The sequence below is a fragment of the Narcine bancroftii genome, chromosome 6 (assembly GCF_036971445.1).
Source record: "Narcine bancroftii isolate sNarBan1 chromosome 6, sNarBan1.hap1, whole genome shotgun sequence".
NCBI classification, from domain to species: Eukaryota; Metazoa; Chordata; class Chondrichthyes; order Torpediniformes; family Narcinidae; genus Narcine; species Narcine bancroftii.
Window position 1 is genome coordinate 39,089,004 of NC_091474.1, and position 13,112 is coordinate 39,102,115.

The window sequence follows — 13,112 nt, forward strand, 5'->3', positions numbered from 1 at the left end:
TCCTGGAATCTGCAACATCTCGTGGCCGCTACTGAACAAAGGTGCTACCATCTTGGGCCCAGGCCCTACGGTTGCAGGATTTTAAAATACACCACTATTGGCTCCTTTAACATGGCATTTAAAGTCAGACTGGGTGGTTAGACCCCATAGGGATCCCTCTGTCTCTACCTCCTGCTTTTTGCGGGTACATACCAATGGCATAGCTGCCATTGAAGCAGCTCTGGCAGTGCCGCCATTTTTTTTTACACTTGTCAGTATAGTCAGCAATATTGACATTATAGCTTCGAATGTTGTCTGCCTGAACCAAGGTTAAGATGTCTCTTTAGAGCTAGGGAGAACAGAGTGGGAGAAGAAAGATCTGCCAACTGTGGTCCATGTAGTTAAACACACAGAGAAGATTCTATTGAAGGTCTATGCTATCAGCTTACCAATTAAAAACAAATGGAAAGGGAAGATATGTAAACTGCAGAATCAATAAGATGAGGCAGACATCTCTCTATGGTTAAACACAATCTGCTGGAGAAACTCAGCGGATCTAGCAGCATCAGTGGGAGATTAAGAATGTTTGATATTTTGAGCCAAAACTCTTTATCCTGTTTTTTTTTAAATCAAGAGTTATTTTTATCAAAAGTTTCTACTTAAAATGTTGACCATTCTTTTTCTCCCTCTGATGCTGCTTGACCCACTAAGTTCCTCCAGCATATTGTGGTTAGCTTCAGATTCCAGCATCTGCTGCTCCGCGTGTCTCCAAATTGCTCTATGGTTGGTGTGGGAGATGTGGGATTCAATTCACGCAACACAGTTACTATTCTTGGGGAAATTGAGAGTTGTTCCATTGGGTTAGGCTTTACTTGATAGGAGCAAGAGTCAGTGTCCTTGCAATAAAGCTTTAACTGGAATAATGGTAGGCAAGTGTTCTGGTGAAGGTTGGTTTAAAACATAAAAGAGAGAGGCCAAGGTAATACTGTAAAGTAGTGAAATTAGATGATAAGCAGAGAAAATCAGAAAGAGGATGCAAACATAAGAGTATACCTCGAATCAGTCAGAACTAGGGACAAATGGTAAAAAGTCAACATTGATGAATTCATGCAAAATTCACAACAAAATTAATGGCACAAACACACAGTTCATTTGGGTTGGGTGTGAAAGTGATGGAAATTTAAAAGAAACAATGTCCTCTTGAACTAAATTTTCTAGCAAGTCGCTCATAACTCATTTTGTCACAACACCTTTTGCATGTGTAAAAAGCACAACCACTTTTCCAGTCTATTTATTCTGTCACTCATTTATTTTAAAAATAAAATCCACTAAATTTATTTTGCACAGTCTTTAATAAATTCATGTTACTTAGTAGACAAGTAATGAGCTCCGAATAAAATATGCAACACTTGCCTCTGTTGGATGCACTGTGGCCTGTTCAAAGTCGGTGTCTGTCCTTGGCAAGCATGCTACTTTGGTGCCGATTATTTTTTCACTTCCTGTTTCTTTATTATTTGGTGATGAAAGTTGGCTTTCAGCCAGCAATGCCTGCCATTTTCAGAATGAATAAAAATAGAGTCACACTTATACTTGTAAGTTCATCAGAATTTATTGCCAATTATATTTTACACTATCAGCTGAAGATTTGGTGAAAAACATTTGAAAGTACAAGATAATTGAGGCAAAGAACAAATCGACAACTTTTAGCTGCATCTTCAGAATGCAATGATGGGCATTTAAAAACATAATGGTTATTATAATCAAAGATACTTTAAAACCATTGAAATAGTTTAGAATCATGATGCAAACCATTACAAAGAAAAAAAATGTAAACAAAAACATTAAAACACGAAAATATTCTTAAAATTAAATTATTTATTTTAGTGAAGAATACTTTTTTTGTGCATCAATGATAGACCTCACTAATTTAAAAATCTCAGCAGCCTAAGCTTCACCTGTGATTTATGGACACAGCTATTAAAACAATAGAAGCATAGCCACCTGGCAACAATCTTCATTGCAGCTACAGTGTGCTGCACCCTGGAAGCAATGGCATTTTCATGCTTTCAGGATTAAATCATTTTGTCCTGCTTGGAATGAGCATTGCAAAACCCTGACCCATCTTCAATCCCCGATGTTTGTTGCAAAATCTCTTTTTTTAAAAAATTATTTAGAATAGTTAGTACCAGAAATGCTAGAATGAGGAAATGGGATCAACACAATGCTAGATCCAGAATTTGCCTTAGCATCATTGGCTTTTTAAAAAAGCTTGTTTTGCCTGAGAAGATTTTAAAAAGCAAGAGGATGAATTTTATTTTATTTAGAAATACAGCACAGTAACAGGCCCTTGCAGCCCATGAACCTAAACCACCCAAATAAGTTTTAAAAGGTGGGAGGAAACCAGAGCACCCGAAGGAAACCCACGAATTTCAACCTATGTTGCTGATCCTGTAATCATTTTTCATTAATTGCTATGCAGAGATCAACCTCCAAGACATCAAGTGGAATAAACTATACAAGAAAAAGAGACAAACTTAATTTGTACCAAGTGCTGTTCTCCACCAACTAGGCATTAGAGTATAACACCACTTCAAAAACACTGACTGGTAAATGCAAACCACTTCCCACTATCTTGGAAGCCACTTTTCAGTGTAGATAGACATCAATGATGAAATTCACTACCTCCTTCATGTACCCATCTGAAGTTCAAGACATTAAACTTGACACAAATTTAAGGTTCTATTTCATATCTGTGAAACCTGCCTTCTTACATGGCTTCTGAGATTTGAACTAACAGCTGCAAAAACCTCAAAGCAGAAGAAAAATCACCAACACCATCTCTGTAAAATCCTCTCAAATACATCAGAATAATTGGGTCAATATAAACATCTTCTCCCAGGTCAACATCACCAACACTGAGGGGATGATTGCAATCAGTTGGCTCTGATGAGAAGGCCATAACATTTGAATACCAAACTCCCAAAACAGACTATCTACTCTGAGCTTTGCCACAGGAAAAGATTACCAGGTGAGCAGAGAAAAAGATTCAAAGTATTCTCAAATTGTTCTCTCAGTGAAATAATGTAACACCACCACTGGCTGGTGACCCATGACCTCATAAAATGGAGGAGTGCAATTGTAAAACTCAAATGTCTATCTGTTAGAAATACATAGAAATCTGAATGAAAGGGTGTATCAACTCACAGCTACCCACCCTGCTTACCCCATTGAGACAAGGAAAAAAATATTGAGTGAGGTTTCTAAAGTTACTAAAAATGGTGAAATTCTTTACAAAGAATTCTAAAGAGGGGGGACATGTCACACGATGGTGTAGCGTCAGGTAGGAAAATCAGGCTCTCCTGAAAAAAAGTTTTTAAAAAGTGTTTAAAAAAAAGAGATAGAAGGAAAAGAGGGAAAAAAATAACACTTAAATTAACTAACCCTAAAGACATCTCCAAAGAAAGAAAAAACTGCTGCTGGCTCAAAAGGAAAACAGCAGAAATTACAACAAGATAAAGAAGATGGATCCGAGAGTTGTTTCAAAAGGTAGCGACCCACCTAAAGAAGTCCATGGTTGGGATGACTCAGGACATTCTGATGTCAAACCACCTCCAACAATGGCTGGAGGTCCCGAAGGAAGAAGCGTCTCTGCAAGTGCGTGACTCATTGCACATGCACAGAATGCATAAAACGAGAGTAGCACTGGAAGAAGGAAGCAGATACAAACTGCTTCAAGAAGAAGAAGAAACAGAAGAAGAGTCAAATTCTAGTGATTCTGAGGAAGGTTTACAATCAGAAGAAGAAGAAATGGAAGAAGAAGAAAAATCAGAAAGAGCCAGCTGACAGCTGAAAGTTAGAAAAGGTAAACCTGTTAAGTCTTTGGGTATGCATTATTTGGATAGACAAATGAAGGTAATGAGAAGGAAATAAATCAAATTGGAGCTTTAATGCTACAATCAGAAGTTAGAACTAAACATGTAGAGAAGTAGTGGTGAAAATGCAAAAAAGATTTGAAGAGTTTTAAGAAAAAGTTAAAGGAACAGAATTTGAAATTTATTCAATTAAAGATCAGATGGGGAATATGCAAACTCATGTTACTACCGTTCAAGATCATATGGCCCAAAAACTGGATGCTTTACAAAATTTCAGTAGAAGAAATAACAAAAATTATTGGACTGAAAGAGGGGGTGAAGGAGATGTTATTAGACAATTTTTGCAATGTTGGATATGATTGATATGGCCAATTTGGATCCCACAAAGTTTTGGAGTCAGAGGGTGGTAGGAGCAGATTCACTGGATATGCTCAAAAGGGAGTTAGATAAGGCTCTTGTGGGCAGAGGAGTTAAGGGTTATGGGGATAAGGCAGGGAATGGTTACTGATGGAGAATGATCAGCCATGATCTGAAAATGGCGGTGCTGGTTTCTTATAGAAACATATAGGATTATGAAGGGTATGGATAGGATAGATGTAGAAAGGTTTTTTGAGCTGGCTGGGGAAACTAAAACGAGAGGACACAGTCTCAAGATTCGGGGGAGTAGATTTAGGACAGAGATGAGGAAAAATAGTTTTTCCCAGAGAGTAGTGAATGTTTGAAATTCTCTAACCAGGGAAGTGGTTGAGGCTGCCTCATTAAACATATTTAAAATTCGGTTAGATAAATTTTTACATGATAGAGGAATTAGGGGATATGCGGAGAAGGCAGGTAGGTGGAGTTAGGTCATAAATTAGATCAGCCATGATCATATTGAATGGCGGAGCAGGCTCGATGGGCCATTTTTGGCCTACTCCTGTTCCTACTTCCTATGTTCATATGTTCCTATGACCTACTCCAGCATCTATTGTCTAATTTCAGAGAAGTATTGAGATAGATAGAGCACATCGAGCTTTAAAACTTAGACCACAACCATATCAAAAGCCACATCCAATACTGGTTAAATCCCTTCATTATCAAGTAAGAAAAGATTTTGGAATTGGCAGCAAAACAACCAAAGGAAAGACAAGGACCTTTAGAATATAATGGAAATAAGACCTTTTCTATCCAGATACGTTTTGAATTATTGAAGAAAAGAAAGGAATTTAATTCAATTAAAAATGTACTGAGGAAAAAGATTATGCTTTTGCTTTAAGATACCCAGCAGATACCTGAAGGTATTTATTTGTTGCAGGAGGCCAAAAAAGTATTTTGTTAAACCAAAGGTGGCTAAACAATATGGTGATTCTCTGCAAGATATTCGTCGTGAAGAGATGGGTGCTGAGCAGCAGAGTGCAATTTGAAGGACATTTTGAATAGTAATATCTGTAACTGATCTGTTTATGTTTAAGTAACAATATCTTCAGAAAACCTGGGAGGAAGGGGTTGATAGCTGCCAATTCATGTGTGAATTAGTGGCTCAAGCCACTGCCCGTATCATGGAGGGGAGTGATGATATTTATGTGTATCTTTACAGGGTTTCCTTTCTTTTTCTCATGTTCTTTACATATAGAATAATTAATAAGAACAGCTTTAAATATGATAATGTAGTAGAACTAGAAGTTGGAAGAGATGAGGTATGGATGAGAGATTATCATAATACTTAATGGGTGAAATGGCAATTTTTTAATTAAAAATCCGATTAAAAGGAAAAAATTAATGGTGTATATGAAAAAGATGAAAGTAGATATTGCTTTTTTATAAAAGACACATTTAACTAAAATTGAACATCTAAAATTGAAAAAGAGATTGGGTAGGACACATTGTAGCATCTTCATTTAATTCCAAGGCAAAAGAGGGTAGCAATTTTGATTAATAAAAATCTTCAATTTAAAATACAAAGTATTATTATTAATCCACTAGGTAGATAATATACTACATTGTTGATTTTATTTTCTGTATTTTGGACTTTTTAAAATATATATGCACCAAATTTAGATTATGAGAAATTTATACAAGAAACATTGTTGGAAAGATATGAGATTAGTAGATGCATGGAGAATTCATCCAAAGGAAAGGGATTATTCTTTTTATTCAAAAAGGCATGATTCTTACTCCAAAATTGATTTTTTTATTAATATCGGCACAATTGCAGGGAAGAATAAAAAGAGTTGAGTACAAAGCAAGAATTTTATCAGACTACTCACCTTCCATTTTAGCAATATCAATAGAAGATAGAGAGAAACTAGCTTATAGATGGAGATTTAATAGAAGATAGAGAGAAACTAGCTTATAGATGGAGATTTAATTCTGTTATTAAAAAGGAAGGATTGTTGTGAGTTTATGGAAAAGTTTGAATTCAGTAATGAATAAATTTGTTTTATGGGTTGCAATGAAAGCATAGTTAAGAGATCAAATAATGTTATACATCTAAAATTTAAAAAGATTATATGCAAGATACAGAACACCTTGAAAAATAAATAATAGAAAAAATTACATATACAATCAAATAAAGGAAATATCAAATGTTGATAAATAAGAAATTAAAGTATAATACTGAAAACAATAAAATAGAAAGATTTAATGAAAAATAAGCAAAGATATAAATTAGGAGAGGGGAGCACATAAGGTTCTTGCATGGCAATTAAAAATGGAACAAGTATCTAGATCAATTATAGCTAAGAACTAATAACTAAGAAAGAATAAAAATGGATTACTTATATTTCACAAGAAATAAATGAAAATTTTAAAGTTTTATAAAACCTTATATTAGCCAAATCATTAAAAGATGAAAATAAAATAGAAATTTTTTGTCTCAAATAAATTTACCAAAATTAAATACAGAAGATCAAAGAGTATTGGCCATTCCATTTTATCAAAATGAGGTTGAAGAAGCATTGGGTTCATTACAAAATAATGTCTCTGGAAGAAGATGGTTTCCCACTAAATTTTATAAAGCATTTAAAGATTTATTAATTCCTCTATTTAAGGAAGTGGTAATAATAAAAGTGATTCTGAAAAAGGGAAGGATCCTTTGAAACCATCATCATATAGACCTATTTCATTGTTAAATATGGATTATAAAGTAATATCTAAAATGTTATCAAATAGAATAGTGAAATATTTACCTAAATTAATAAATATGGATCAAACTGGATTTGTTAAAAAAACAAAATTAGCAGATAAAGAAATAGGTACTTTTTTTTACATTCTACGCGGGAATGTTCAAATTTAAGACCTTTTGGATAGAATTGGGTTTATTTTTGGAAAGTTACAAAAGTTAGGTTTCGAGAACCAATTTTTTTTTAAAACTTGGAAATATTTTTTGACACAGAATTGAAATTGAAATAAAATAAATATCAAAATTAATTTATTAAAATAGTCTTAACAGTAGCTAGAAAATGTGTGGCAATAACTTGGAAATCAAATAAATATTTTGGAATGAGTAGATGGCATACTGAAATAGGTAGTTGTATACCACTAGGAAAGATTGCATATAATTTATGTAATAAATGTGCAGTTTTTCAAAAGATTTGGAAACCATATTTTCAAATTATAGGAACTAGGTTGTAATAGGCAAACCTAACTCTTATGACTACTAAAATTAAGATATGTTAGATTTTATTTGAAAGTTTTAGTAAGTTTTTACTTTAAAAATCCAGGTATTCTTTTTCTTCCTTTTTTTCTTTCTTTTCTATTGGGCTGTGGGGGCGGGGGGGGGGGAAGAGGGGGAGGATAGGGGGATTTTATTTTTAAATCATTCTGTATTTTTAATGTTTTTGAACAAGAAATTTATGTACAAGTTTTAATGCATATGTGAAATTAAATAAAATTTTCAAAAAAAGTTCTAAAGAAGAGCATAATGGATTTTTTTTAAAATAGAAGGCAGAGGAAGAAACCCAACAACTTTATGCATTCATCTGACAACAATTATAATGACGGAGCATGGTAACAATTTTAATTTCAAAAGTTGGCTGTCAGAGGACTCCTATTTTCCAAAAAAATGAATATAGAGATATATCTTCAGTCCAAAGGGATGAAAAAAAGTGTATTGTGGGTATTTGCAGCATATGAACACATAGAATTTTATTTGGGGAAACAAATGGGAATTACTTTAAAGTGAAATAATAAACAGGAGACAGGATAGGAATGAGAGCAAACACTGAGTCAATAATCCCCTTTAAAATGACAGAAATTCAAGGTCTGTACCATTAATACCCATTGTCCAAAATATAAATGGATAATTTCTTAATCACATAAACTTGTAAATAGATATGCTCTTAAGTTTTTATACTATTCTAGTTGATTACTCCTTCCAACAAATTAATTCCCTTTCAGCTTATTTCCCATCAAAATAACATTTACAAAGCATGAAACTGTTCTTGGAAGGAATTAATTAATTAGTTTTACAATCCATTAAAGATTATCAAAGATTCAAGATCCTTTTATTGTCATGTAATTTAAAAAATGTATAATACTTGACAAATTTTGCTTCAGTCTGCAGTAAAGGAAACAGATTTGCCATCAACAGAAATTGCCAGGCACCTCTTAATCAGAGAAAAAGAAGAAAAGAGTCCCCCCAAGTCACTGAGCACAGACTCTCAAACCATCAGCAACCCAAGCCCCAGATCCAAATGTCCGACACGATCAGGAAGGCATCAATGCCCTCAGCACCCTCTTGCACCCTGGTTCCAATACCTGGTACCCCTTCAGCCAGTCTACAGCCAGGTGTGAGTTCTTTGACCACAATCATTAGCAGCCTGTAGTCTGCATGGGTTTTTCACCTCATCACTAACAGCCAAAGAGCTCCTCACTAATCCACTGCCGTGGACAAGGTCCTGTGGGTTGTCTCCTCTGCTTCTTCTTAAACAGGGGGTGCTTCCCCCATTTTTTGGTGCCCTGAGCTAGTCCTTCACTTCCCTGGGGTCTGCAACGTCTTGTGGCCATTGCTGAACATAGGCCTTGCCATCTTGGACCCTGACTGCACAGTCACTGTTGGCTCTTTTAACCATTTGAAGCTTTTATAGAGCCGTTGGTAATTGGACTGGTGATAGAACCCAGCAGAGGAGCACTGTGTCTCTTCTCCTCGCTTTCCGCAGGACTGCACAAATTTATTTAAACCATTCTAATATTAAAAATGTATCAGTACATGATGCTTACCTGTGAACTACTCCCATCAAATATCACATGAACTGCTGTTTTAACTTCAGAAATCCTGTCTTTCCTTGATGATCTCTGTAATATATCAAATTTTACAAAGCAATAATTTAACATTCCTATTATTTTTCTGCATTCAACACCATGGTAGCTGTTTTTAATTTGAACCTATTCAATTTTAGCACGTACACATGCACACCACTCTCCTCCACATCTGCATAAACAGGTAGAATCATATGGATTTCCAAAAGGGAAAACCCACGTTGAAATTCAATTTTCTGACGTGTAAATCTGCTGATGTACTAAGCTTGCACATTTAGAAAGCCTCTGATTAAGGTGCCTCACGGAGCTTAATAAGTTTCTTATTAATCTTTTCTATACACATTTAACAGAAAGTACTGTAAACCCTTTTGTGCAATATTTAGATGTGATCTCATCAAGGCTCCATAAAATTTTATCAAGTCATCCTTACTCTGACATTTAATCCTCAGGCAATAACAACCAATGTACTATTTTGTTTTCCTAAATAACCGTTGCAGCTACATTTTATCTTTTAGAGGCAAGGGACTTAAGTTTGAGAAAGTTAACAGAAACTTTTTCCTCAGAAAAGAGAGCTTTAAAGGGCATCAAATGTTGAAATTAATTAGTTTTTTTTGTACACTAACTATATTAGTAAGACATAAATTTAAAATAACTGTCAAAAAAAGATATTTTAAATATACAAAGTTAATACATCCGAGCACACTTCAGTGGTGGAAACAGATTCAACTGTACTTTTTAAAAAGGGATTTAGACATATACTTTGAAAATTTGTAGGCTTGTGTAAAAAGAAAAAGGGTTTGGGACTAAATGGAGAAGTATTTTCAAATGTCCGGCAAAAACAATACGCTAAGTAGACACTTTTCAAAATTAATCTAGTTTTAGCTAAATCATCAGATTCTGACAGCTTATTTGCTGATCTACTTGAAATCTCTTTAGAACTTCTAGAAAACACAGCCAACTAAAATAGGTCTAATATTTGATGATGATAAGTGTGAACATACCTTATGCTTAGTGGAAGGATAAACTTTCATGACAACGTTCAGGATGTCCAAAGTCAAATCAAAAAATATCTGTATTTGGGTCCCTTCACTATTTCCAACTCTGACTGGAATATTCATGTCAATAGCTAGCAATTTCTTCTCATTCTTTACTGTTTAAATTAAGAAAATAGAATTAAATCATTATTTCAGTCATCCATGTGAGAGAGAGGGGGGAGTTGGACAAGGAAGAGACAGAGAGGGTGAAGGGGGAGACCGGGAGGGGGGAAGAATGGGGAGGGTGGAGAGAGGGGAGGGAGAGTGAGGGGGAAGAATAGGAGGGGTGGGAGGAGAACGGGGGAGGAGAGATGGGGAGGAAAGATGGGGAGGAAAGATGGGGAGGAGATGAAGGTAGAAGCAATTTGCTTTGATAGAGAGGGGGAGGAAAAATGTGAAGGAACTGAATATTTAGACAGGCATATACTTTTATTTCATGTTCCCTAATTTCACAGTTATGTATAATTGATGGACATCTCTCTGAAAATTATATAGGCAAAGATGGATCGATATTGGATACCCAATGGGTGAAAAATTATTACAAAAAGCAACATATGGCTGAGGTTACAATCAAGATCTTATGAAAGGCCTAGCCAGCAGGGACCAAGTTACCTTTGCTACTCCTAATTCATACATCCTCAGCTTTAATTCTTTGGATTTTCAACTCGTACCTGAATTCCACAAGCTTGCATACATACATACAAAGAAGTTCCCAAATTCCAGTTTTCCAGGAAAATATTGGAAGTTTTATGTGGAAGTACTACCATTACCCTGCAAATTTGGCCTTTTACTTTTCTGAAAATGAGTCAGGGAATCATCTAGGAGTACAGCATGGAAATAGGCCCTTTGGCTGACCTGTCAATGCTGATCAAATTAAATCTATGCCCTCTAATTTTAGACACCCCTACCCTGGGGAAAAGGATGTCTATTTACCTTATCTATGCCTCTAATGACTTGATATACTTCAGTTAGATATTCTCTTAGTCTCCTATGCTCCAGAGAAAAGACCAAGCCTATCTAGCCTCTCTTATAATTCAAGCCTACCAGTACCAGGAACATTGTCATGAATCTATTGTTCACCCTAGATGATATATTTTCTCTATCTGGGTGACTAAAACTGCACACATTACTCCAACTTATTGTACAGATTTTAGGTTTATTGTCAGAGTATATACATGACATCACGTACAATCCAGAGACTTTTTTTTTCCTGTGGGTGCAGAAGAATTAGGAGTGCAAAAAAAATGTACACAGTGTAAACAAAGAACTGTAAACAGATAATGAATGTAAACCAACTGTCTGCAATACAGAGAGAACAAAAGAAAATCAATGAAATGCACAGTAAGAGTCATGGGTCTCTGATCATTGAATAGTTTGATGGTGCGAGTCTTGTGGCATCTATATCCCTTTCCTGATGGCAACAAAAACAGAGCGTGTGCTGGGTGGTGTGGGTCTTTGATGATACTGCTGCTTTCCATCAGCAGTGATCCCTGTAGATGTACTCAATAGTGGGGAGGGTTTTGCCTGTGATGTCCTGGGCTGTGTCCACTACTTTCTGGATGCCTTTGCGCTCAGGGATATTGGTATCCCCATTCCAGACTGTGATTCAGTAGGTCAGCACACTTTCCACCACACCTCTGTAGAAATTTGCCAGGGGTTTCTGATGTCATACCAAACCTCCACAAACTCCTGATGAAGTACAGCCACTGTACTGGTAGGGTTATGGTTGTCACATGACACAACTGTCACCTCCCTAGTCGGAGGACACACCAACTGCCAATCAAGGTTTTGTTCCACCCCACCCATTAGTACATACCTTTCCGTTGTACCATGTAAATTATCTAAACTGGAATCTCCAGCCTGCCTGCACTTGGCCTTGGGCCATTGACTTATAATTGGATTAACCCTCCTAGCACCAAGCGATTTAACTCTGCTAACGACCTGGGCTGGACCCTCCAGCACTGCAAAGGTGCCTTCCTCTTTGCTAGCTTGGGACTACCCTGCTTCAGTCCAGACCTAGAAATGTGGAAGGGTGTTGGAGAAACTGTTAGTAAGATGTGCACTGTTAAAAGGGTTGGGAGCGTTTAATTAGTGTACCTTGTAGCACAGACCTGTGCCTGCACTGAATCAAGGGGTGGTAGGGTTTTGTAGTGATTTTTCCTTGCTCATTGTATGTACCACTTCAGTGTGTATATTTGTGTGTGTGTATATTATGTGTGTGTACGTTTTATGTGTGTGTACATATTGTGTGTGTACATATTATGTGTGTACATATTATGTGTGTGTACATGTGTGTGTATTGTGTGTCTATATATTGTGTGTGTATATATTGTGTGTGCGCGTATATATTCTGTGTTTGTGTATATTATGTATGTGTATATATTGTGTGTGTGTATATATATTGTGTGTGTGTATATTTTGTGTGTGTGTATATATTATGTGTGTGTAACTGCGCTGGGTGGGTCACGTCTCCAGAATGGAGGTCCATCGCCGTCCCAAGATTGTGTTATATGGCAAGCTCTCCACTGGCCATCGAGACAGAGGTGCACCAAAGAAGAGGTACAAGGACTGCTTAAAGAAATCTCTTGGTGCCTGCCACATTGACCACCGCCAGTGGGCTGATATCGCCTCCAACCGTGCATCTTGGCGCCTCACAGTTCGGCGGGCAGCAACCTCCTTTAAAGAAGACCGCAGAGCCCACCTCACTGACAAAAGACAAAGGAGGAAAAACCCAACACCCAATCCCAACCAACCAATTTTCCCTTGCAACCGCGCCTGCCTGTCCCACATCCGACTTGTCAGTCACCAACTAGCCTGCAGCAGACATAGACATACCCCTCCATAAATCTTCATCCACGAAGCCAAGCCAAAGAAGTATATATTGTGTGTGTGTATATATTATGTGTGTGTGTACACATATATATATATTATGTGTATATATAGTGTGTATATATAGTGTGTATATGTTGTGCCTGTGCATATGTTGTGC

At 36.3% G+C, this 13,112-nt stretch overlaps 1 protein-coding gene across 8 annotated transcripts in view; it reads right to left on the reverse strand.

Annotated features, from left to right (window-relative positions):
- Positions 1–13,112, reverse strand: part of sycp2 (synaptonemal complex protein 2) — a 328,877-nt gene that overhangs the window by 181,398 nt on the left and 134,367 nt on the right. For all 8 annotated transcript variants that reach the window (XM_069884683.1, XM_069884685.1, XM_069884690.1 and 5 more), the window contains 3 exons: positions 10,091–10,239; positions 9,051–9,125; positions 1,393–1,527 (listed from right to left, as the gene is read on the reverse strand). In XM_069884683.1, the coding sequence (XP_069740784.1) occupies positions 1,393–1,527; positions 9,051–9,125; positions 10,091–10,239 (359 nt within the window). The remainder of the gene's footprint in view (positions 1–1,392; positions 1,528–9,050; positions 9,126–10,090; positions 10,240–13,112) is intronic.